Source organism: Lissotriton helveticus, chromosome 1_2, assembly GCF_964261635.1.
Source record: "Lissotriton helveticus chromosome 1_2, aLisHel1.1, whole genome shotgun sequence".
Classification (NCBI taxonomy): Eukaryota; Metazoa; Chordata; class Amphibia; order Caudata; family Salamandridae; genus Lissotriton; species Lissotriton helveticus.
This window is the reverse complement of record NC_136058.1, coordinates 434,322,525-434,350,228: the sequence shown is the minus strand read 5'-3', so window position 1 is coordinate 434,350,228 and position 27,704 is coordinate 434,322,525. Positions and strand designations below refer to the sequence as shown.

The 27,704-nt window shown below is 47.2% G+C and overlaps 1 protein-coding gene across 1 annotated transcript in view; it reads right to left on the bottom strand.

Moving 5' to 3' along the window:
• The window catches only part of LOC144805086 (uncharacterized), a 187,972-nt gene that overhangs the window by 13,637 nt on the left and 146,631 nt on the right, over positions 1-27,704 (bottom strand). Inside the window, exon 5 of the mRNA XM_078671942.1 lies at positions 11,072-11,542. Coding sequence (XP_078528068.1) covers positions 11,072-11,542 — 471 coding nt within the window. The remainder of the gene's footprint in view (positions 1-11,071; positions 11,543-27,704) is intronic.

Sequence of the window (27,704 nt, the reverse complement as noted above, 5' to 3'; positions counted from 1 at the left end):
GTGTTGCCTTTACTCAGGCTGCACGGCGAACATAGTGTTTTTGCCTTTCCAACTGCTATGCGTCTCTTCTGTTAAAAAGTAACCCTTTGTCCTTGTTTACGAAACTGAGCTCAGGATCTGACCTAGTTCGTTAATCTATGTTTAGACTGATTGATCCTTGTCTTACTCTATCTTTATCTTATTTGACTGGCCTTCGCTATTCTCTCCTTGTATTCTCCTAATACACAACTATCCTTTGAGGCACACAAATACGTCCTGTCACCTGCAAATTGAATCACATGCACTAGCATTGATTACCTTGAGGGGAGGGGAGAACACGGGGTCTGAAAGAAGGGCGTATTTGAGATACTCGATAGCTTGTTTTCAAACTTTTCCTATTTGTCAGTTTTGAATGTTTTGGGAGTCGATATTGTAAATATGTGTCCTATATAAGATTGTGCGCCACGGAATTAAGTGGCAGTCTCCTGAGAACCTACCACTGGTGTACTTCTTGGACAACTGTGCTTAGCTGCAGCTAGTAAACCTGATTTTCTACGCCTAACAGAGTGTCTTGTGTCTCTGTCTGACAAGGCAGGTGAACCCGGAGATTTTAGGCGTGCCCCGCGCCGCTCGGCCCATAAGGCCCGGTTCTCCAATTGGCGTCCCAACGTGTGGGCGGCTTCAGTGGTAGCGGTTCAGCCCGAGGATCGAGAGGAGCTTTGCAAGAAAATTCTGGAGGAATCGCGAACCACGTCAAGCGAACCCTGTATGTCGAAGTGCACCGAAGGTCTTTTGTAGCGCGGCTACTCCTTTCCGACGGCTGCTGACGACTGCTGCCCTGACTGCCACCCTGCCTTGGCCCTCTGGTGATGATTGGTATCGCGAGACATTAGACGGACAACTGTTGGCGTATGAAAACATTTAGTTAAGTATTCGTGGGTAGCGCCCACTCTTTTGTCTTGTTTTTGTTATTCGACAAATGCATTAGTCGAAGCCAAGGGGTAAGTACGTTTGTACTGTGATCATTGTTTTAACCCCCTTGAAGTTTGTGAATAGTCCAGTTCGTTACGAAATGCCTGGGCTTAGTAAGTTTAGGAAGTTCTTCTGTTTTGACTGTACTAGGGATTCCCGGCTAGAGGATTCTTGTCCAATTCCTCCGGTTGGAACTCCCACTTATGAACTCTATTCGAAACATGGTCTTGGTCCCATTATTTTTAATGAAACATGGATCCGATATACAAAGAAAGATGGTGTTCTGCAGTGGCCACAAAATGGTAGCTTTGAGCCTGATATATTATATAACTTAGAAACAATTTTGTTTAAGAGAAAAGCCCGGCCGGCAATGTTTGACTCTTTCCGCCTATGGTGTAAGGAAGCCAAACAGAAAGAAATTAAACAGGCAAAAAGAGAAAAGAAAGCGCAAGATATGACGATTTTACAGGCTGCTCAACAGTTTAAGAATAATGAGACTGATCAGATGATTGAAGTCTCAGAAAGACAGCATCGTATGGCAATAGATAGATGTTATCCCGCGTTGCCTACTTCCCCACATGCTAAAGATCTTGACGAAGATCCCTTAATGTCTCATTTGTTGAGATTACCTCCACCTTATGTATTGGGTGCTAATGCACCCCCATTACAACCTGTTGTTCAGCAACCTGTTGCTCAACCAGTTGCTCCGATTCTTCCACAATTGCCTCTTCCAGTATTTCCACCTCCACCTCCATTGCCACCGACTTCTGTACCTCAGTCTCCTTTATCGTTAGTTTCTCTTCTAACTACTAGCCCTTCTCCTGCCATGCTTAATACATTGTCTCCTGTTTTATTGTCGGGTTCTCCTACAGCTCGTAAACGACTAGTTGATACTGTTTCTGGTCTTTTATCACCTTTCTTTGGGTCTCCTAATTTGACTCCTGTTTTGTCCCGAAGACAATCCCGTAGTCGAAATGCAGATTCAGACGAGCGAGTTAGGTTAGACTCTCTTGCTCACATTTGGATCAAGAGTGGTCCACAGTATAGTGTGCGTGATATTTTGGATACTTTTCTTCAGTGGAATGCGCCTACGCAGAGATATGTTTTTAATGTCATGTGTAATACGCTTCTTAAAGGATGGGGTGATATGGATTTGGATCTACCTCCTCAGGGTTTGTTTGACATACAGGATAAATTTGATAAAGGGCTTATATGGGGTCCCGACGTTGAGGATGCCGTCCAGACACTTGTCAATTTTAGGTCTTCTTTTTTTTCTCAAGCCTCTCTTGAACCTGATCCTGCGGTTCGGCGTAAAATCCTGTGCGAGGAGTACCTCCGATATGGAGAGATGAGGTTCCACAAGCAGGCGCTGTTCTGGCTATCCCAGCTCATTTTCAGCGTATATGGGTACATGTCCCTTGGAAAAGATCGGAAGTTTTGGCGCTAAAAACAGTCTTTACCGGACCCTCGTAGGAATCCTGCTCGGTATTATAAAGAGCTGTCCCAGACTATTGATGCATGCATTATGAATCTAGCAGATGTTGATTTGATGATGGGAAATGTAGTCCCTCAAGCATTATGGGCTCGGATTCGTAGGGAAGATCACGATCAAGTTTTAGGTGGTAATTGGGCTGCTATTATTGCCGCGGATGCAGCACAAGTAGGTAGTGCTAAACCTGATGCTTTGATTACAGAATTGTCTGGTAGAATCATCACTTTAATGAAAACAATGATGCCTGCCTTACGCGTTAATTGGGATAAGTTAGCTGCGTGTAAACAGAAGAAAGATGAGTGTCTCCGATTTCTTTACCCGTTTTGAGGCGACATTCATCGACCATAGTGGTCAAGATATGAGCACTGAGGGTGGACAGCGATTATTTGTGGATAAATTTGTGTTAAATTTACTTCCAGAATTATCGCATAAATTGAATGATTCTGAGAGTGCGTGGGCCGTTTCTTCGTCTGCCCAGATATTAGCCACTGCTCAGTACTACGAGAATAGGGATAAGGAAGAAAAGAATAGAGTGGAGAAAAAGACTAAAGAGTTGAAAACAACGGTTCTTTTGCAACAAGCTTATCCCCCTCGTTCTGCTCAGCGTCAATTGCAACAGCCTCCACAGCTCCAAAGATTGTTACAGAAACCTACACCTTTTGTTCCGCGACCTTTGTTGGGTCCTAATCAAATTGTAAAGAGGAAGGTCATTTTAAGAGTAATTGTCCGATTTTATTGCAGCGTAATGGTGGACTGCCAGGGCCTCGAGGCCGTGGTGGTTTTCAGTCAGCACCTAGGGGTAGAGGGCGAGGTGCGTTGTCTCAGGAACAGCGTTCTTTTCCCCCTCAGAATACTATGAATTATTTCGATCAGCAGAATTCCCAGTTCGCACAATATTACAATGACGATTATTGTACTGAAAACGAAATTCCTGATTTTCATACTAGCTAGATCAGCCATGGACAAAGAAAGGGAGTGGTATCAGTTCCAGTTGATCACAATGGGCCTTATGTTAACGTTGTTGCATTGGGTGTTTCAGAGCCATTTCTTTTGGATACTGGTGCAATGAGGAGTTCTATTATTCACTCCAAACTTCCTGGGGCACCTTTGTCTGGCTTAACGAATGTTTCTGTAGGATTCTCTGGCGCCCCAGTTCGCAACCCGGTTTCTTGCCCTTTGCCTATTTTCATTGGTCCTTATGATTTGGAAGCCCCGCTCATTTTAATGACTGGTTGTGGTGAGAATTTGTTTGGTTTGTATTTATTGAAACGTCTACATGCAACATTGTATTGTTCCCCCTCTGGTGTACATCTTACTTTCGGTGATAAATTGATTTATCCTATGTATTTGTCTAAGGATCAACTGCCGCTTGAATTGCGTTCACTTCCTGCTACGCTTTGGGCCATGTGTCCGAATGATGTTGGTTTGCTCAAAATTCCACCTTACGTGATCACTGTCAAGCCTGATGTTAAATTGCCTCGCCTTTCCTCAGTATAAGATTTCTAACGATGGCGAAAGAGCTTTGTTGGCTATTGTTCATGATTTAGTCCAAAAGGGTGTGGTTGAAGAAACGAGAGGAAACTGATCCTTCTAAGCCTCCTGTATATCGTTTTGTGATTGATCTTCAAAAGGTCAACAAAATTGTTGTCCCTCAGTTTCCTGTTGTCCCGGATATTACTGCCTTGTTGACAATGATCCCTGCTTCAGCTGTTTGGTTTTCAGTTATTGATCTCAAAAATGCTTTCTTTAGCATTCCTATTGCTGAGGAGAGTAGAGATCTCTTTGGTTTCTCTCTCAGAGGTCGAAGTTTTCGGTTTAAGCATGCACCTCAAGGCTATTGTGAGAGCCCCTCCATTTATAGTCAGGCTTTGAAATCCCAGCTTGACGCTTTTTCTTTGCCTCCTGTTGCTACTGTTATTCAGTATGTGGATGATCTGTTAGTGGCTGCCGATTTAGAGGATGTTTGTAAAAATGCAACTGTTTCGCTTTTGTATCATTTGTCTAATTTACATCATAAGGTGTCACCTTCTAAATTACAATATTGCCGCCAAGAGGTTACCTATTTAGGTCATCTCTTGTCGAAGGAGGGAAGGCGATTGACTCCAGAACGTATTCATGCAATTGCACGAATGTCTGTACCATCCACACATAGCGATTGTGAAGAGCAGTGCACATAAAAGGATTACTGATGGTGTGGGTCGTGGGAATGCTTTTCCAGACGAGGTAGCGAAAGAAACAGCGAAAGATGTCAAGAGTCGTATGTATGTTGCAGGTCCTGCAAGATGGGTCAGAGAAGTAGGTATGTGTGAGGACACAGTAGAAAGTGTGAAAATGATCCAAGAAGAAGCAACAGAGAAGGAATTTAGTAAGTGGAGAGAGAGTACGGGAATGTTGGACGCAACAGGATGTTGGACGGAGTTGTCAGAACACCAACGTTGGTTGTTACCAGATGCCCATGTACTACCTGTAGTTACTATGGCGCATGGTCCAGCTCATATCAATGTGAAAGGAATATGCAAGCTTCTGGCTCCAGTATGGCAGAATGAAGGTATCCCCAAATGTGCGGAAAATGTGGTAAAGCACTGTATTGTTTGTTTGATGCGTAATCCAGGAAAGGGAACCCCAACTCCGGCAGGTCATTTTGCTCCCTCTACGTATCCTTTTGAGGTATTACAAATTGATTACATTCATATGGAACGTTCCAATAACATCAAGTATGTTCTGGTGGTGCTCTGTTCCTTTTCCAGATGGATAGAGGCCTACCCCCTAAAGGATAATACTGCTTTGTCCACTGCCAAAGTCCTCTTGAAGGAATTCTTCCCGAGGTTTGGTTTGCCGCGCATTGTCTGGAGTGACAATGGAAGTGAATTTGTAGGTCAAATTATGCAGAAGGTGTGTGCGGGTCTTGGTATTAGGCAGAAATCCCATGCTGCAAACCACCCTCAGTCAGCGGGTTTGGTAGAGTGCTATAATGGGACTCTCAAGCTCAAATTAGCAAAGATTCAGGCCAGCACGGGCCTTGCTTGGCCCGATGCCTTACCTTTGGCACTCCTCTCTACTAGAACAACTGTACATTCTCGTTTAGGACTTAGCCCTTATCAGGTCATTTTTGGGCATCCAGCCAATGTCTGGGGAGTCCCTCGACCTAAAAAGTATACTGATATTCCATACCCATTGTTGATTGATTACTTGCATGACCTCACCACTAAATTACGTGTTATTCCTCAGCAGGTCCAAAACGCTTTGCCGGAGGCTTCCGATGATCCAGTTCATTCCATCCAACCTGGTGACTTTGTATGTTTAAAAAACTTCCAGAGGAAGAAGAACCTGGAACCTCGTTGGGGGCCGCCGCGACAAGTGCTTTTGGTGACGCGTACAGCAGTGAAGGTCGTCGGGAAGAACAACTGGGTCCACGGTGTGCATAGTAAGAGGGTACCCTTGCCTTTACCTTACGACCAGTGGGTCCGAGAAGGTGTAGGCGAGAGTGAGAAAGTACCCCGATTTGTACCTTTCCGTAGTGCACACCTGGACTGGACAAGTTCTGAGAAAGAAGATGACGACGTGTTGCAAGAGGCTGTACCATCACATAAGCAATTGAATACAACAAATCCAGAAACTTTGTTCCGAGACCAAACGATACCTGGCAAGACACGGTACAACCTAAGACCTAGGTTGGCTAAAGACAATTGAACTTTTTGTGTTTTCCTTTTTTCTTTTGATTACTCTTGTTGAAAGACATTTCCTTTTCACTATCCATCAAGTTGCAGGGTCACGGTATGAGTCTTAGGCTGTGACCTGAGTAGTGACTTAGGTCAGCAGGACTTGCAGCGTCATAGGATGGCTAATAACCACAACTAAGTGATCCAGGAAGATTACCGTGAGCAACGCCTTAGAGAATGGATAATAAAGTGGAAGGGAAGGATAAGAAAGTTTCAATGCAACTCAAGTACAAGAAATTATTGTTTAATAGATGTGGCGTAGCCTTGTGTATTCTAGTATCTTTATGTGTTTTATTAGCTGGTGTGGGTTGCATCATCCACATTATGCAGCAAGCACCTGTTCCTACTTCTGTTTCTTTGCCTTCTTCTACTACTGCCTCTCCGCATAAGTTCTATACACTCCCAGATCATGAGCAAACTAGGAGAACAGAATACTTCAACAATTCATTCATCCAGTTGTTACAACAGCATCAACTGGTAGTTAACACTACTCACTGTTGGGTTTGTGGGCTCATGCCCCATAATGCTGAGAAAGGGATGCCATATTTAGTCCTTCCATTCTCCTATGAAGGTTCCGCTTGGGCTTATTTGGCTATGTTTTCTAATGCATACCAGAATCAACTTCGATATCCTCCTGATGGTCCGTATAATGGTGGAGCTGATTTTAGTCATAGTCCTTTGATAAAGGGAATAGTGACTATGGCTAAAATTGCCGACATTGGTAAGATCCCCGTTGATGAGAAGCGAGCATATGATGGTTGGAATGTGACTCATTACGTTACTAGCCTCACTGATAAGGCTAGACAAAGAAGATCTTTGCCAATTTGGACCGTACCCCATAAAGGTAACTTATGTCTACAAATAAATGGTCGGAATAATAAGAACAAACAGGAAAAGAGTGTTTGTTCCCATACATACATCTATTCACCCTTGATTTCTTCACCGCTGGTACCATCTCAAGGTACATATTTTGTTTGTCATGATAGAGCCTACACATGGCTTCCCACCTATTTTTCAGGAACATGTTACGTGGCTTTTCTCCTTCCCCCGACATATACTGCTCCTTCAGGTCATCACAAAAAAAGATATGGCAGAGGGGTTATTGATTCTGGAGACACAGCTGGACAAGAGGGAGGAGACTTAATCAAAGGGTTTCTTCCCTTCTGGGGCCCAATGGTCAATAGCAGAAACATTAGACCGCTAGTTCGTGTTGTTGAGGCTACGATAAATGTAACTTCCGGAGCCTTGAGTAATTTGACGGCCGAACTTCAGGTGGATCGCCTTATGACTTTGCAAAACTGAATGGTTTTAGACTTTGTCGTTGCAGATAGAGGAGGAGTCTGTAAATTGATTGGGTCTAGTTGCTGCATTTACATTCCTGATAACGCCCCTACAGTATACCAAGCCATTTCTAAGTTACACTTGATTGCCGAGTCTATTCATCAGGACACAGAAGATTGGTCTGTGATGGGATGGTTTTGGGGACTACGGTCCTCCTGGGGATGGAAAGTATTAACGTTCCTTGGAATGGTTTTGGCCATCATTTTCTTTTGCTGTCTTTGTTTGCAGTGTGGCCCAGCCATCTGTGGTCTTTGTGCCACCTTGTGTGTCTCAAAGCCTGTGTTGCAGCAACAGCTCAATGACCTCATGACCATTGACATCGACTCAGACTAACTTGAGTCCTTTGTGTTTTGCCTGAGTAATGGCAAAAGGAGGGTCTGAGGTTCTGTGGTTTTCGACTTCGCTCTGTATCTAGCCGCCATTTTGTGTTGCCTTTACTCAGGCTGCACGGCGAACATAGTGTTTTTGCCTTTCCAGCTGCTATGCGTCTCCTCTGTTAAAAAGTAACCCTTTGTCCTTGTTTACGCAGCCGATGTCAGGGTCTGGCCGAGTCCGTTAATCTATGTCTAGACTGATTGATCCTTGTCTCAGTTGACTGTTTGGGTCCCACCATTCTTCGCTTACTGTACCTTATTTGACTGGCCTTCACCATTCTCTCCTTGTATTCTCCTATTACAGAACTATCCTTTGAAGCACACAAATACATCCTGTCACCTGCAAATTGAATTACATGCACAAGCATTGATTAACTTGAGGGGAGGGGAAAACACGGGGTCTGAAAGAAGGGCGTATTCGAGATACTCGATAGCTTGTTTTAAAACTTTTCCTATTTGTCAGTTTTGTATGTTTTGGGAGTCGATATTGTAAATATGTGTCCTATATAAGAGTGTGCGCCATGGAATTAAGTGGCAGTCTCCTGAGAACTTACCATTGGTGTACTTCTAGGACTACTGTGCTTAGCTGCAGCTAATAAACCTGATTTTCTACGCCTAACAGACTGTCTCATGTCTCTGCTTGACAAGGCAGGTGAACCTGGAGATTTTAGGCGTGCCCTGCACCGCTCGGCCCATAAGGCCCAGTTCTCCAGTATAAAGATGACACAAGTCGTCAATCGGGGCATTGAGATAATGTGGATACGGTGTGAACCCGGCTAAGACTGGCCAAGTGGCCCCAGGAATTGACAAGGGACCTAACCGAACCGGAGTTACGGTGTGTGGGAGGGTGCCATTAAACCAAACACGATGCTGCCATGCCGAATTTGGAATCTCGTGTGTCCTATATAGAGTATAGATCACAGGAATCGCAGTGTGAGTGTATGTATGAAACGTATCCTCATCCGCATTTATTACAGGAAACGTGACCCAAGAGTAGAAAAGCTACGGGGAACGCCGAATCAGCACTCACCACAAAGATAACAGACATACCATCGTCTGGTACTTCAAACTGCGTCAGATGACGCCGGAGCGCTGCCCAACTATGCTGAGCTATGTCAATATCACCCATGAGGACATAGAGAAGAAAAACAATTTATATAAATTGCAGTACAAAAAAGCGTAGCAATTCAAAACGTAAACCTTTTTATAAATCTCATGCTTGAATTAAAATATAACACATTCGTATAGGTAGGTTAATCCGTCACGCCTGTTAACTGGAAAAGGTGTTGAGGGTATTGTGGACAGATACAAGCACTAATCAAGACTTTGGGCGCCATGTTGCGGGAATTCTGCTCATGCACAGAACTATGCGCAGGAAGCCAGGACCTCAGTGTATTGTGGTGTACCAAAAACCCACCTCAGTGCCCAGAACCCCTATCCGACTAGCAACAGTGTCTCATTCATTCTCCGTACTACAGCGAAGCTACCAATGAACAAGCGACTTTGGGACATCTCAGGAAAAGTGGGAATCAAGAACACTCTTTTGCTTTTATTCTCATAAATGCCCACAACGTGAGCAATCAGAGACACAGTATAGTTTAAAATGTTTATTTCAACTACGTGCTCTAAGATGCAGTATCTTTGCTAACATAAGTAAAAAGATGCATAAAATCAATACAATAAGTATTGTTACAATTCCATAAAATACAAAGGGAGAAATCATATTATAATGATAGTGGAACCAGGTCTATAGCACCTTGTGTACCACCCTCCCCTTGCTAGGAGCTAGGTATTATAATAATAGAAGATCTCTAGGTTAAAACCGGGAACCCCATACCTCCAAAGTCAGGTGAAGTGAATCACATCCCAGATCAGCACAGCTCTTTGTCGATTGAAAGTTTTTTTCCAAGTGCTAGTCTCATGCATGCAAAATTTAAAAGCACCTGAGTTTCAGAAATGAGCAACTGTGTTCGTGTTGTGTCTAGAGCGTGGGCCGATCAACCTGCATCAACAGCATAAATTGTTATTTTAACATTGAACACTTTGTGCAGACTTGAGGTCGCAGTCTGAGTCTAGAGATGTGAAAAACAGTCCGTTCTCATGTGAAGGAAAAGCAAGCAGTTTGTTTTTATAAAAACAGAGACGTAGTGTCATGTACAAAAGCAGCAAAAATTGCGTTTGATCAACGAACTCACTTATGCTAATATAGCAATGTGTGCAGGCAGAATCATATTCATCCCTACACTTTTACGGGTAGCATGAACAGGAACACTAGGATGTTTTTCTTTGTAACTCTTCATCGCCAAATAAAAACCACCAGTGTTTCTTTTCTTTTATTCCACATTGTGCTAGTCTACCAGTGGATTTCCTGTTATATCACGTTGTTTTTTCTATGTGTACCGAAGTGAACAATCACTGGAAACAGACATTTTTATTATTCTACAAATCTTTGGTTTTCTTCTTTTCTTCTAGTCGTGTCTTCATTCATCTGGTATTTGAATATCCCACATAATTATATATTTGTTCCTGTAATTCCTTCATCTCACAATAACTGCAATGTTCTGCTCTTGTCTATGTCCTCAGTTGAGTCAATATTATTGTTAATGTTCTTAAGTTCTTTCTGAATTCACTGCATATCTGGGATTATTTCTAAGTGAGTTAAATGAAGATGTGTGTTCGCTGAGGCTATGTAGGAACAGAAATTGACAAAAGCTTGTCACACTTTTAGTGCAATTGTAAGGTTTACCCAATGTGTGTTCGCAATTGACAAAATCACTTCTGACATTCATTGCAATGCTCATTTTTACTCTGTGTATGTTAGTTGATGTATTCGTAGGTTTAATAACTGACAGAAGATATTCACACATTCACTGCACCTGAAGGATTTTTCTCTGTGTGCATTACCTGATGAATCCTTAATGCAAAATATTTCCTAAAGATACTTCTACACTCACTACAGTTGTATGGAATTTACAGAGTGTATGTAAGCTGATGTCTATATAGGCTTGATAACTGGCTAAATTTTTCTCACATTCACTGCAATTGAAGGCTTTTCTTCTGCGCGTGTTCGCTGATGCCTGTTTAGGATTGATAATGGACTTCAGCTTTTCAAACATTCATGGCATTTAAAAGATTTTTTTCCCCTTTGTGAGCTCGCTGATGATTTCTTAATGCTGAAGAGTAAGTAAAACTACTGCCACATTCACTGCAATGGTATGGGTTTTCCCCAGTGTGTATTCGCTGATGTCTCCGGAGGTCTGATAAGTGACTAAAGCTCTTTACACATTCACTGCACTGGTATGGTTTTTCCCCTGTGTGTATTTTCTGATGTGTGTTGAGCTGTGAAATTTGACTGAAGCTCTTTACACATTCCTTGCAATGGTATGGTTTTTCCCCTGTGTGTGTTCGCTGATGTGTTTGAAGTTCTTGTAACCGACTGAAGCTCTTCACACGTTCACTACAATGGTATGGTTTTTCCCCTGTGTGTATTTTCTGATGTGTGTGTAGGTGTGAAATCTGTTTGAAGCTCTTCACACATTCACTGCAATGGTATGGTTTTTTTCCTGTGTGTATTCTCTGATGTGTGTGGAGGTTTGAAATGTCACTGAAGCTCTTTACACATTCATTGCAATGGTATGGTTTTTCCCCTGTGTGTATTCGCTGATGTGTTTGGAGGTGTGATAATCGACTGAAGCTCTGCACACATTCCTTGCAATGGTATGGTTTTTCTCCTGTGTGTATTCTCTGATGTGTGTGGAGGTTTGCAATTTGACTGAAGCTCTTTACACATTCATTGCAATGGTATGGTTTTTCCCCTGTGTATATTCGCTGATGTGTTTGGAGATGTGATAACTGACTGAAGCTCTTCACACATTCAGTGCAATGGTATGGTTTTTCCCCTGTTTGTATTCGTTGATGCTCTTTGATGGTTTCTAATTGGCTAAAGTTCTTGATATATTCAGTGCAATTGAACAATTTTTCTCCTGACCGTGTTTCCTGAAGGGTCAGCATAGTTAATAAACCACTTGCATTATTTTGGACGCTTGATTTCCGATTTAACAATAAAATACAAGACTCACTAAATACCTGCCACATTCATAATATAAGTAAGGCTTCCTTGTGGGTGATTGCATCTTTAGATTGGATAATGGCTTTGCATGCTTGCGGGTAAAGCTTAATCTTCCTTCCAGTAGGTGAAAATTGGGAGAATACTCTGTACTTCAGAGAGCAGAACTCCCCTTTCCTTCAGCCTTCAGTTGTTAGGCTCCACTTCGTTGTGCGTTTCCCTGGTGCCTGTGGTTTGGCTAGAAAGAGTTAACAATACACCTAGAGCACTGAATGGTGGTCTGTTGCCAGTTTGGCTAGCGAAGCACTGCTCTAGCCATATCATGATGATGAAGCGACTTGTAATGTGTACAGCTACTCCAAAGAGTGTCCTGGGGACAAGCACAGGTCAGAAAAGAAAGTAATTCAGTTTGTTTCAAACATGGACAAAAAGCCAAGTTTTCAACCTTTTTTAAACATTATCATGTTGCTAACAGCTCAAAACTGAAGAGGGAGTTTGTTCTAAGCTATGGATCCCAAATAGACACAAGACCTTCCTCCAACTTTCATACCGGCCTCATGATCAAAGCTGGTGTTGGACGCTTGTTTATACAGCAGGTTGTTTGTCAGTTTTGTTGTCTTGGTTTTGTTGAGGTCATTTCTTTGTCTTGGGGTGTCGAGGTGCAGATCTCAGACTCGTACACTCACTGAATTGCCTTTGACTGCTTCTTCCTGGATCTGTCCTCCGCCTCTGATTCCACTGATGTTTTTGGAGCTCCTTATTTTTGATACTTTTTGCAGGTTTGATGTGTTATCTTTATTATTCATAATCAATCCGTGCTTTTAAGGCTTATTCTCTGTTGGATGTAAAGAAATGCAATATTACTAAATGCAAATGTAATAGAATGTGAATACACAATATTTAACCAGCTGTAGAAGACATCTCTTCCCTACCATATTTGAAATTTAGTAAGGAACATTTTACCATACATCGATATTTCATTAAAACTGCGGTTGAACGGGGCGTGGCCAAGACGGTGATCATGGCGGACGCAGCTTGAGTGAGCTCCGTCCCGCCGAATCTTTATCCTCCTTAAATCCTGCGTCGCCCTGACCAACCTACACCCTGACTCGAGTGGCGGAGAGCGGCTCCAGAGGGGACCCCTCGACAACGATTTCGACATCCTGGCGGTCCGGGATCAGTAACTTACGGCGGCTGGGAGCCTGGCCGGCGACGAGGCCTGCACCACACGCCGCAGCCGGGACCTCAATTGCTGTGTGGTCCGGCCGGAAGTGGCGGAGAGCCGGGAAGCGCCGGCCGGAAGTGCCGCTTCGGCCACGAAACGCTGCGGAGCGGCGGAGAAGATTGGGCTGACCCTGCGGGCACTCGGACACCCGGAGCAGAGGCGGACACGGAGGCTGGAGAGGAGAGCAGTCGGAGCCCGAACGGAGGTCGAGGTGGGGGTAAGGAGCAGTGCCGCAGCCTAACGGGGGAGGGGACGTGTCTGGCCCCTCTCGGCGGCAGACTCGAGCCGCGGGGCACAGTACTGCTGGAACGGTGGGAGGGCGGCCGCTATACCGGCTCTCCTACCTGTCTCCCCCCCCACCACCCCTCCCCTCATTTGAAGCGTGACTTTACCGGGCACCGGACACTTGGAGTGCACCCACTCGGCGGTTGCTTCGGACCGCGGCGAGGGGAGAGGGCTGAGAGGAATAACCCCCCCCCAGACTATTACGGGTCAATTTTGACGCCGGAGAGCGTGGCGCAGGCTCTGGGGTGTCCCTGGTGGACCAAACTGTGGAGTGGGCGACCCCCCATTGACCGCGTGGTCTGACAGCGTGGTGCAGCACCTCCCCGACCACTAACAGTGTGGTGGACAGCAGTCGCTTCATCGAAGGGTGCACCGCGCTTGGTCGCCGACGGGGCCACGATATACTTGGGCTGCCCCGGAGACACTCGCCGCCAGAGACCACCCATCCAGCCGGGGGTGCCCCTGGACCGTCGGTCCCCCACGATTGGGGTCAACACTCCACCAGCGACATGACGAGAGGGGGCAACAGTGGGAATGCTCCCAAACAGGGCCCGATGGACAAGTTTGCGGGGCCCAGTGGGGGCGCTGGGGCATCCGGAGGTCCCCAGAGCACCAGGCCGGACAACGCGGCGTTGATGGCGGCGATCACACAATCGAGGGACATGCTAGATGCGAAAATTGGAGCGGTTGGAGCCGACGTGACCTTGCTCAGACAGGATCTGCGCAATGCGGTGGCACGTATCACCGAAACAGAATCCCGAATCACTGAAGTCGAGGACGACGTGGTGAATCTCAAAAAGAGAGTTGCTGCCATGGAAGGGATCCAGAAGGGACTGGCGCTGCGGGTGGAGGATGCGGAAGGGAGGGCCAGAAGAAACAACCTGCGCTTTGTAGGCTTCCCGGAGGGCTGCGAGAAAGGAAATATGGAGGCCTTCCTGACCCAATGGCTGGAGGGATGGCTCCCCCCGGACTCCCTGTCGCGCTGTTTTGTGGTGGAGAGGGCACATCGGGCACTTCTTCCCAAACCGCCCACTGGGGCTCGCCCTCGCTCGGTGATTGCCAAACTGCTCAACTACCACGACCGGGACGTTATCTTACGGCAGGCCCGCGCCCAGGACCCACTAATGTTTGAGAATCATAAGATCCTTGTGTTCCTGGATTACACGAAACTAGTTCAACAGCAGAGACAGTCATTCACCGCGGCAAAAGCACGGCTGCGTGAGCTCAAGATTCCTTATGCTCTACTATTCCCGGCTCGCCTGCGTGTGGTCTTCCAATCTCGCACTCAGTTTTTCAACTCCCCGGAGGAAGTGTTTGAGTGGACGGACGAGACAGTGCGAGTCAAGGTGAACACCCCCCCTCGGAGGGGCGCGGACTCGTCAACCAACGGAAGACCCCCGAAAACGCCCAGACGATCACGCAGCAAGAGTAACTGGAGGTCGCGCTCTCAGAAGCGCCCACCTCCTGGTGATGACACGGCGGAAACTCCGGAGGAAACAGAACCTTCTCCCTCGAAATCTTGAGACCCACACGCTCGCACTGGTTCTAGACATGGAATTGAAGGGTAGGTGAAACGCCTTGATGGCGGGAGCAGGTCTGGCGCTGTTCTTCTTGGACATGCCACGTGCTGATTGGCTCCATGATTCCTTATTCATGGGTGGACGGTTGGTCGGGAGACGCTCGTGCGAGAGCGGGCCTACTCCCGGAGTTCATTCCCGCGTGTTGGGTGGGAAGTAGTTGGACACTTTGTGGGTAGTTGGGCGGGATCCATTGGTGCAGTGGGTCTTGGGCCTCCCGTTGGAGGGCTGAGATTGCCTGCACCGCGACAGGTACTTCAGTGTTGCTGAGGTATGGGGTGGGGGTTGGAGGGGGGGTTGTTGGTATAGTTTGTGGCTGGGGAAGGTTTGCAGGGGAGAGGGCGGGGGTTTGGGGGATCCGGGGATGGTGGGGAGGGAAGTTGGGGAGGGCTTTAGCACGGTGTACACGGGAACCTGGAGGCAACTGAGTATGTGTGTGTGGCCTCAGTGGCCTGATGATTTCGGAATCTGGAAGATTGATGGCGGCTGAAGAACTGGAGACGAGCCCCCCGCTAGCCTCGATGCGAATATTGAGCTGGAATGTGCGAGGGATGCTCGACAAAATTAAACGAAGTGCAGTTCTACGTCTGGGGAAGACTGAAAGAGCGGATGTATTGTTCCTTCAGGAGACGCACCTCTTGGGCACCAAGGTCCTTAGTTTACACAGATACGGGTATGATCAGGTGTTCCATGCTGGGTTTGCAAGAGGGTCCAGGGGAGTTGCAATTCTTATACACCATAGGGTCTCATACACACATGATACACAATGGCTGGATGTGCATGGTCGATATGTCTTCATTAAGGGGAGACTGGGGAGTGAACCAGTGGTTTTCGGTAGTGTGTATGCTCCACCCCCACTCCAAGACGCCCTGATTGAACGACTGTTCGAGGTATGGACGGATGTCCCGCATGTGCTGACGGTAGTGGGTGGTGATTGGAACGATGTGATGGATGGGAGACTCGACCGCTGTAGGCCTGGGGGCGGTCAATTGTCGGATGCCACTACGAGGTTGAGTAGGATGGCGCGGGGGATGGGATGGATTGACACTTGGCGACATCAACATGCTTGCGATCGTGAATATACATTTGTCTCTGCGGTCCACAAATCCTTTTCACGCCTGGACTACCTGTTCGTCCCGCAACCCTGGATAGGCAGAGTTGACTCCACCTCCATACTTCCGAGGGGCCTGTCAGATCACTCCCCGATCGCACTGACGTTGAGCCTCGGTGTGAGGCGACAACCGTTTCGCTGGCGCCTTTCTGTGTGGCACTTACAGCGCGACGACTATCAATCGCGCATAAGGGAGGCTATATCGCATTACTGGACAGAGAATGAGGACCCGAGTATAGATGCCATGACCATGTGGGAGGCCCTCAAGCCTGTCCTTCGGGGCGTGGACATTGCGTGGTGCGCCGCGAATCGTAGGGCCTGCAGGCTAGAAGTAGAGGAGGCGGCTGCTCAGGTGCGGAGCCAGGAGGCGAGATGCCTACAGGGGAGAATGGAGATGCCGTGGACCAGCTACTGCACCTTCAGCGGTCGTACACCTCGTTATTGTTAGACGAAGCCCGACAGGCTTGGCTCGCTACGCAGAGCAGAATCTATCAATGGGGGGACAAGTCTAGCACAATGCTATATAGGTTATGTCAAGACACTTATCAAGCCCAGCCCCTGCCGGGTCTCCGAGATGTCGCGGGCGGCCCTATTTCGGCCCCTGAGGTCCTGGCCCAGATGTTTGCCCAATATTATTAGACTCAGTATGCCCCCCGGGAATCCCTCCCAGCGGAGGAGATTGACAGATTTCTCGCAGACCTCCCACCCCGGGCGCTCTCGAATGAGGCACGAGCCCGACTGGACCTCCCACTGTCAGCAGAGGAGCTTGGAGAAGCTCTGGGCGGACTGAACACGGGCAAGGCCCCTGGGCCCAATTGGTTCCCCTGCGAATTCATGAAGCTGTTTCATCTCCAATTGGGGATGCGCTATAAGAAGGCACTGGAAGCGGCTCGGGATCATGGCAGACTACCAGCGGACTGGCGACACGCCGAGATTGTAGTTTTCTGCAAACCGGGAAGGCCCCAAGACTGCCCGGAATCTTATCGTCCGATCTCTTTGCTGAACTTTGAAGCGAAAATACTGGCAAAGGCATTGGTGAACCGTCTTCTCCCTTACATCACGGACCTGATCCATGCCGACCAGGCAGGCTTCATGCCTCACAGGGCAACGAGACACAATATACGACGCGCTCACCTAGTGGTGGAGGCGGCACGAGCGGCGGGCATCCCCGCGGCCTCCTGCTGGCAGACATGGATCGGGCCTTCGACTCCTTGAGTTGGTCATACCTCCGAGCCCTCCTCCTTCGGCTCAATTTGGGCCCACGTTTTCTGTCATACATTCATTTGTTATATACGGACCTGACGGCAGCGGTCAGAATAGCGGGAGCCACCTCCGGTTCATTCACCATCGGTCGAGGCACCCGGCAGGGATGCCTTCTCTCACCCTACCTGTTTGCCCTGGCAATGGAGCCGCTTGCGGCCTGGGTGAGGATGGATGCCCAATTGCGCGGTGTGGAGTGGGTAGGGGGCCCGTCTGACAGAATCGCACTCTATGCGGACGACGTCCTATTCTTTCTCACGGACCTCAATAAATCTGGGCCGAGGGTCCTTGAAATAATGCGCATTTTCGGTGAGGTGTTGGGACTTCGGCTTAATACACAGAAGTCGAAATTGTGGGTCCTAGGCGACAGGGGGACTTTGGGTCCCTGGGCCTCGGTCCTTCAGGAAGCAGCGGGAGGCCTCAAGTACCTTGGTGTCTTTCTGACTGATGTGCAGGGAGTGTCGTGGTCCTGTAACATAGTGCCTGTTTGGGACAGGATCCACTCGGATATGCTGATGTGGTCCAGGATGCCCCTGAATGTCTATGGCCGCTCAGCCATTTTTAAGATGGTGGCCCTACCCCGAATTTTATACCAATTGCAGAATCACCCATACCCAGTTCCGCAGCAGTGGTTTCGACAGGTGAACTCAGCCTTGGGTCGGTTCCTATGGACCGGAGGAGCAATAAGAGTGGCGCTCCGCACCTGCTTCCTGTCGACCTACTGTGGCGGGCTGGCCACATCTGATGTCCAGTCCTACTATCAGGCATCGCACTTACTTGTCCTTAACGAATGGTGGTACGGGGATCGCAGTGACCCGACCTATGCCCTGGAGAGGTATATGATGGACCCACACATGCTCCATACTATTTTATACTCAGCGACTATCCGGAAGAGACTCCCGAGGGTCACCCAAGTAATCTTCAAAGTGTGGCGCGATGCGCTCCGCCGCATGGGATGGTGGAACAGGCTCACGGGCGAGACTCCATTGTGGCATAATGGGAGGCTGCCCGGATTGGCTGCACTCCGGGGCTTCGAGGGCTGGGATGCTATTGGCATTTCGGCACTGGGCCACGTCCTGAAGGGCACAGTCCTCAAATCGTTTCAGGCGTTGCAGGATGAATACAATATGCCCCGGTCCCAATTCTTCAGGTACTTACAGCTCCGACACGCCCTGGCCCCCGCAATAGCGGGCATGCCGTCCTTGCCGGAGTTTAGTCCCCTAGAAGCAAAAGTCTTTATGGGGGAGTTGGAATCGAAGAAAATCTCAACCATATATCAAACATTAGTTACACACTGTTCCCCCTCTCTTGATAAGTTGCGGGCGGTCTGGGAGAGTGATCTGGGAGACTTAGAGGAGGAGGACTGGAGAGAAGCCCTGGAGGCCCCTAGGGGAGCAGCGATAACAGTGCGCCTGCGCTTTATCCAATTTAAGTACCTTCACAGGGCATATTACACGAGGGAACGATTGTGGAAGGCGGGGCTGATAGCCTCCCCGGATTGTTTGAGGTGTGGCAGTGCGGTAGGCTCCTTCTTGCATACAGTATGGGGATGTATACGGCTGCAGAGGTTTTGGACCGGTGTGTGGGACTGTTTAGAGGAAGTGTTGGCATGGGAACTCCCTCGCACGCCGCAGCTGGGCCTTCTTCACGTTATGGAACAAGTGGGGGGTAATCTGTATAAACGGCACTTGCTCCTTCTGGGACTTACGGTAGCCAAACGGGATATAGCCCAAGCCTGGAAGGCCTCAAAGGCCCCGTTGGTGGGGGTGTGGAAGCGGGGCATGGACTTCAGCATGGGATTGGAACGCCCAATCTTTGAGGCCAGGGGCTGCCCCAGGAAACATTATAGAATTTGGACGAAATAGGCTGACTATAGGGGCCTGTTGCTGGACTCCCCGGCGCCACAAACCACTGATATAGACCACGTCTGTACTACCCCCAAGTGAACTGACCACACGTTGCTACCATGATGCTTAGGCGCCTGTTTCTGGACAATGTGAACACCGTGCAGGGTGGGGGGTGGGAACCGGGTGGGAATGCGGGGAGGGGGGTGTTGGGCAATGTTGATTGAATTTCTTGACCACTATTGTTCTTATATGCTCACTGTCTTTCTGCCACTATGGAAGCAGTGTTTCTTTTGTATTCTATCAACTGCTACAAAACTAATAAAATTTGTTCTGAAAAAAAAAACTGCGGTTGAACATGTCACATCTTATTTACTTCTGAAAAGGCAGTGATTTACCAATGTTCCAGAGTAAATTACTAACGAAAGGGCAGCTACAGAGCACTCGTGCTACAGGTAGAGTTTTAGGTAGATACACATGGACAAGATTTCAATTAACCAGAACAGATTGTGGAAAAAGAGAGGAATCAGGAAGCGCTGCCGTTAATTCAGTTTCAGGAAGTATCTACCAAAGGTAGCTCTTCAGAAAGTGTATAACAAAGGTAACTCTTCAGGAAGTATTTAAACAAGGTAACTCTTTTGGAAGTGTATAACAAAGGTAGCTCTTCAGAAAGTATTTAAGCAAGGTAACTCTTTAGGAAGTATACATGACAAAGGTAACTCCAGACACCTTCTTCCACAATGCTTTCCTGTTCACACTGGATCAGCTCAAATGCCAACTCCAGCCTTTACCTTGCAGCTCATTAAGAGTCTTTCTATGAGTGCGACAGCCCTCATGATCGCCGTACTCAGGGTTGCGGTCCAAATGCCACCATCCTGGCGGACTGATCGGCGTATTATAATTGTGGTGGTGGGACCGCCCCCCCGCCAGGATCAAGGATCCCGCTGTGGAGGCAGTCTGCAAACACCCAGAATATGTTGGCAGTGCCAAAGCCAAAAAACACAGTTGATGGACAGAATGTAGAACAATGTCATACATTCACCCCAGTACAAGGATCTGGGCCTAAATCTATCGTTTTTTTCACTCCACACCACCCTGGGTTAGACACTGGCTATATGCAAATCAGCTCTGACCCTTTGCCTCATGGGAAAAGTCCAGTCCGAACTACCAAGCCATGTCTTTCCCAGACCGGAATCAAGCATCCAAGGACAGGTTTCTGGCTATCAGCCTTCATTCAGCCTGGATAGCTTGACTCCAGTGGTGTGGAGAGCCTGGGACTCACGTCTGAGCATACCCAGCCCACTCGGGGTGAAAATTACAAAAAACACAGTTGATGGACAGAATGTAGAACAATGTCATACATTCACCCCAGTACAAGGATCTGGGCCTAAATCCATCGTTTTTTTCACTCCACACCACCCTGGGTTAGACACTGGCTATATGCAAACCAGCTCTGACCCTTTGCCTCATGGGAAAAGTCCAGTCCGAACTACCAAGCCATGTCTTTCCCAGACCGGAATCAAGCATCCAAGGACCGGTTTCTGGCTATCAGCCTTCATTCAGCCTGGATAGCTTGACTCCAGTGGTGTGGAGAGCCTGGGACTCACGTCTGAGCATACCCTGCCCACTCGGGGTGAAAATTACAAAAAACACAGTTGATGGACAGAATGTAGAACAATGTCATACATTCACCCCAGTACAAGGATCTGGGCCTAAATCCATCGTTTTTTTCACTCCACACCACCCTGGGTTAGACACTGGCTATATGCAAATCAGCTCTGACCCTTTGCCTCATGGGAAAAGTCCAGTCCGAACTACCAAGCCATGTCTTTCCCAGACCGTAATCAAGCATCCAAGGACCGGTTTCTGGCTATCAGCCTTCATTCAGCCTGGATAGCTTGACTCCAGTGGTGTGGAGAGCCTGGGACTCACGTCTGAGCATACCCAGCCCACTCGGGGTGAAAATTACAAAAAACACAGTTGATGGACAGAATGTAGAACAATGTCATACATTCACCCCAGTACAAGGATCTGGGCCTAAATCCATCGTTTTTTTCACTCCACAGCACCCTGGGTTAGACACTGGCTATATGCAAATCAGCTCTGACCCTTTGCCTCATGGGAAAAGTCCAGTCCGAACTACCAAGCCATGTCTTTCCCAGACCGGAATCAAGCATCCAAGGACCGGATTCTGGCTATCAGCCTTCATTCAGCCTGGATAGCTTTAGTCCAGTGGTGTGGAGAGCCTGGGACTCACGTCTGAGCATACCCAGCCCACTCGGGGTGAAAATTACAAAAAACACAGTTGATGGACAGAATGTAGAACAACGTCATACATTCACCCCAGTACAAGGATCTGGGCCTAAATCCATCGTTTTTTTCACTCCACACCACCCTGGGTTAGACACTGGCTATATGCAAATCAGCTCTGACCCTTTGCCTCATGGGAAAAGTCCAGTCCGAACTACCAAGCCATGTCTTTCCCAGACCGGAATCAAGCATCCAAGGACCGGTTTCTGGCTATCAGCCTTCATTCAGCCTGGATAGCTTGACTCCAGTGGTGTGGAGAGCCTGGGACTCACGTCTGAGCATACCCAGCCCACTCGGGGTGAAAAGTGCCAATGCCGACATCGCCAAGCATATTAAGGTCTGCATATCCACTGCCCTTTTCCTGGCGGGGACCCCACCATGAAAAGGATAAAGGACATGCAGGTAAGGGGGCCCTCACAGGGCCCCGGCCGATTCTGCTCCTGGGGTTGCATGTGGGGGGCACATGTTGTGCCACCCCATGGAATTGCACCCTTGTTCCTGCACAGTGTGGCATGCATGACATGGTGCAGGAACGTGCTGCCGGCACTCTTAAGGTGGTTATATGCTGTTTAGGCTCTCTAATGAGCCTAATACAGCCGCCGCGAGACCGCTGCTGCACCGCCCACCCACCCTGGATTTAGGTCATAATCCGGTGGCGGGCTCACAATGGGCTTGGCAGTTTGCCTGGTACCTCCGCTGTGGTAGTCCCATTGGAAGACCGCCACACTCGTAATAAGGCCCTAAGTCACCTTCAACACATTTTACAGCCCTCCGGGCTCAAGCATTTCTGGATCCTTCTAACCTGGAAGACTGGAGCATTATCTCGAGTTGAGGTGGATTTTCTATCAGCGTAATATACATCCATCTCCCGTGAACTATTGACTGATTCTGCCCTGAAAGACAACTTAAAAAGTGAGTCTTTAGTTCTTCCTAAAGTAGATAAAGTTAATATCCTGTTGTATTTCAATCAGCAGCTCCTTCCAGGGTTTTCTGTGAAACAGAATGAGGGGTTAATTCTAATGGCCCGTCTTTATATTGCGCACACAGATATGGCAAACAAACATTAAATCATGCCATTCATTATTCAACGATATCAGTCATTTATTCCTTATAGAGAATTCATCACAACCAATAAATTATCTGAAATATCAAGCATCCAACAGATGTGTGCATATTAATAATTGCTTTCCATGTTCCTGTTTTCCATGATATTTGACTTATTGTGGTCTGTCTGAAGGCCAGGATGCTACTTTGAAACTCAACAGGGCTTTGGTAGAGCGAAAGTGGATGTCGATTGTTCACAGGTAAAGTCACATTCCTCCATTCCTATATTTCTTTTATCCAGGTTTACCTCATTCCATGTCCTTCAGCTCCTGACTCCCCTCGGTCTGTGTACTCACTCTGCAGGGTTCATTGTTAGCTGAGGCAGGAGACACACTTGAAGCATGCACACAGCAGATGCAGATAATGGCCTGATAGTGAAGAGGCCTTGGTTGGCAGTACGGAGTTCACAAGCTTTATTTTAGAAGCTCACCTGGGAGGTACTAACTGAGGAGGTGCACAGGAAGGGACCTATTAGCTATAAACAGAGATAGTGCACAGGTGGGTGCTTGTGAGGTATAAACAGATGAGGTGCACATATAGGCACCTATGAGGTACAAACAGAGCAGGCGCACAGGTAGGTACAAATGAGGTATAAACAGAGGAAGTAAAGAGGTAGGTGCTTCAGTGCCTCTGGGACTATATCTGCTTCTAGGCCCTCTTCCTATAATGCTGGCTCTTGCTCCTTCTACACTTGCTGCAGACAGAGGGCCTGATTTAGAGTTTATCGGACAGGTTATTGCTTCAAACATGACAGATCTCGTCTGCTTTATTACAATTGCCACAGGATATAATGCACTTTTAATAGGGTGGACGGGATACCTGCCACATTTATGACAGAATAAACAATCCGCCTAAATGTAAATTGGGCCCTTGGCGGACATTGTGTCCAGTGTCCTCTCAGTGTTGGAAAGCATCCATTTTATTAACGGCACAGTATTATCTCACCACTGCTGTGGCTTGCAGTCTTAAGGCCTTTATGAATGGTCTAAGTTGAGTGCCAGAATACCTATGAATAGTTTAGCATGAGCGTTTAGGAGGGAGATGGGTCTGTATGATGAGCAGGACTAGGGGGTTTTCCAGGGCCTGTGAATAAGTGTTATTACTGCTTCTCTCTTGGTGTCAGTGGGCTTGACTGTGTCCCCAGATGAGTTGTTTTCACGCTTATCTTATTTATGCACAAATAGTTGTAGTTTTTAGGGCTAAGCAACTCTTTCAACAATGTTTGAAAACAAAATTAGTCAGGTGATTGCTGCCAGGTGTACATGTTGTGCATGTGTAGAATCACACACTAGTAAATGCAGCGCACGCATGCTTCACCTGCTCAGTTTGTGAATCACCGCTAACTTGTGAATAAGTGAAAATTCACAGACCCCAATCTGACTCTTTCTGACATGTAGGTTTCACTTCAACAAAATGCTGGAGTAACTCTCTTTCCAGGGTAGGAAGAGAAATGGATCACCCTCTAAACGTGGTGGCGAGTAGTGCTATAGGGTACATCGCACGATTTATGCGAGCAAAACTGGGGAAATGGTACAATGCACTGGGAAAATGGCATGTGATGACAATGTGGCATGACCTTCCCACTACATGTGCTTTTACACTTTTTTTGGGGCTGTCTGTGTCCAGTTTATCAAGGCTCAGGGTCTAGTTTCAAGTCAAGAGATAGTGCAGGATTAGACTAATTATAATGTCATACTTCCTACAAATGCCTTTACCACGCAATGCCTTTACCACGTAACACCTTTACCACGCAAGTCTTTACCATGCGTATCCTTAACCACGCATAATGATTTACAACAATGGCCCTGCCATAAACCACCTCAAAATGACTTTATCCAAAGGACGATCAGCCGCACTCTCACCCCGTGTGCCACGAAGACGACAAACCATTGTCCAAGTGCTCACTACTGTTTTATTAATTCTATAATGCAGCAAACCCCAACACAGGATGACTACGCATTTCGGCTCACGCCTTTAACCGAGCAACCCAGTGTACCACAACCACAGTTTTTAAAAAAACAAATATCACATGAACACTACACATTTACGGTCTCCACCTAATCACCTATTACACGTTTAGTGATATACTGCTCCAATTCCCCTTCTAATTCCTCATTTCGCCCACATTTTCACACAGAAATGTTGGCAGTTTTCAGTGTTAAAGTAAAAAGATTCTCTATATTTCCAGATTTCATATTTATGGTGGGGCAGATATCTGCTTTTACCAGCCCCATTTGAACTAAAGAGATTATACGTAATGAGGCTTACACGCTGGCTGACATCCAGACTGCCCTGGGGCTTGTCTTTATGGTTTCTCCACCTTCAAGTCTCTGTGGTTCACAAGTAACCTTCCCCAACGAACAGGGCTCTTAATGCCTTAATATCTCGGTGGGATGGTGTACCTGCTTGCAGCACATACAGGAGATCACTATATCTAATTAAGTTGGCCAAACTTTATGTTAAGGCCTAGAACACAAGCAAAGGTATTGGACTGGGCAGCTTCCTGTACTTAGCTGTGTTCACATTCAGTCCTGTTAGGCACTACCATGCTCCCCGATGGAACTTCCCGCCACTGACGGGCTGATAATCATTTCCAACTCTAAAGCAGATGTATTTCACGAGTAGAACAATATCCAAGGAGTCTTTACTCTTCTATACAGCATCCCTCTCGCACATAACAGTTGTTCTCCAGCAAGGCTAGGTTACAGCTCTAGCCAGTGTGTCAGGGGCTCTAGTCCAAGAAAGAAATTCCCTCTTTGGCCCATGTTAAACTGTGAAATACAGCAATAATTTGAGTTCAGTGGGCCCTGGTGCCACTGCACCTGCTGCACCAATGGAAGCTACGCCTCTAGGTTGAAAGTAGGAATGGAGGAAAAACAATCCATGTTTGAGATAAATGTGATTGTGAATACATAGAAAATTGCGGGTGTGTAATGTCATTTAATATGTTTTTTAATTTTTCGGGCAGGCTTGGGGAATACCTAATTAAAAGAGGCTTTCTATATTCTAAGGTAGAAAAGGGTGTACCTACAAAGAGATGCACAGGTCCACAAACACACACACAAAATATGAACACACAGATAAGGGTGGGCGTAGTTGGCGGAGTACCACTACACGGAATTCTGAGAAATTGATCAAAAACTGAATTCCGCTCTGCAACTCCATTCCATCTCACCACAATTAAGAAAACAGAATTCTCACATACCCTTGGGAAAACGACAAGTAACATTATCACATGCTAAAATGCATATAATCATCTCATAAAAGTGAAAATGAAAATACAGCAAGCCGTGAGAGACGTGATGATTTTGGGGTCCTTCCTAACCTAGGGAGAGGACCAAGCAGAATCCTTGAACACAAACAGCACACGATGCTGAAATTTGGTGGTGGTCCCATCCCACTAAGACCACCCCAAGCACAGGTATGGGCAAAAATACAATCCCAACCAAAGGCCCTGCAAAGCATTATGGGACGATATTCTACAGTGCAGTGAATATTATAGTATCCAATATCAAAACCCTCCCCAGGGGGCAGGCTCTCAGGCTCAGCTGAGAGCTAATACAATAATATTCACTAAACTCTAGAATCTTTCCCCATAATGCTTTGCTGGGCCTTTGGTTGGCATTGTATTTTTGCCCATAACTTTGCTTGGGGTGGTCCTAGGAGGATGGGACCACCACCGAATCGTTCAGCATGATATGCTCTTTGTATTCAAGGCATCTGCTTGCCCTCCCTCTAGGTAAGGGGTGACCCCGAAATCATAACCTCTCTCATTGCCTGATGTTTTACAAAGTTGACTGTTGTAAATTGGTTATTTGCTTTTTTTTAGCATGTAAAGGTAAAGTTAATTTACCAAAGGGTTGTGGGTACAATAGGTAACTCCATTGCGTAGCAAAGTGGGAATTCTTGCATGAATTCTGTGTTTTCAATAAAATGCGTAGTAACCCAATCACCGCAGCTTCCGCTAGAGGAGCGGAGTTTATTGCCCAGGGTTACACAGAGACAAATAACCACCCACATTGGTGCATATAACAACACATAACTACAAATAGAAACAAGCATTTGCAATGCAATAGGTCTCGCATTAGGAAAGTGTGAGCTATTGGTATTGTAAATGACAATTTTTTTAAATATGTGTTGGCTTTGAAAATATATAAATTAATAGCACTGTTATTTACAAAGACAATAGCTTACACTTTTCTAATGCGAGTCCTATTGGCTATGGCAATGCTTGTTGGTAGCAAGCAAGGACAGTGCTGTTGTGGTGCTGAGTGATGCTGTTGTGGTGCTGAGTGATGATGTGGTTGGTCTGAGTGATGTGATGGTATATTAGAGTGATGTGGTGGTGTCCCAGAGTGATGTGGTGGTGTCCCAGAGTGAGGTGAAGGTGTCCCAGAGTGATGTGGTGGTGTCCCAGAGAGATGTGGTGGTGTCCCAGAGTGATGTGGTGGTGTCCCAGAGTGATGTGGTGGTGTCCCAGAGTGATGTGGTGGTGATCCTGAGTGATGTGGTGGTGTCCTAGAGTGATATGGTGGTGTCCTTGAGATATGTGGTGGTGTTGTGAGGCATGCAGCAGTGTGAGGTGTGCAGCAGTGTGAGGTGTGCAGTAGTGTAGGTACGCAGCAGTGTGAGGTGCACAGCAGTCTGAGGCGTGCAGCAGTGTGCAGCATACAGCAGTGTGAGTAATGCAGCAGTGTGTGGTGGGCAGCAGTGTGTGGCATGTAGTAATGTTTGGTGTGCAGCAGTGTGAGGCCTGCATCAGTGTGAGGCATGCAGCAGTGTGAGGCGTGCAGCAGTGTGTGGCGTGCAGCAGCGTGCAGCAGTGTGAGTAATGCAGCAGTGTGAGGCGTGCAGCAGTGTGGGGCATGCAGCAGTCTGAGGCGTGCAGCAGTGTGCGGCATGCAGCAGTGTGAGGCGTGCAGCAGTATGTGGCGTGCAGCAGTGTGTCGTGCAGCAGTGTGCAGCATGCAGCAGTGTGAGTAATGCAGCAGTGTGCAGCATGCAGCAGTGTGGCATGCAGCAGTGTGAGGAGTGCAGCAGTGTGC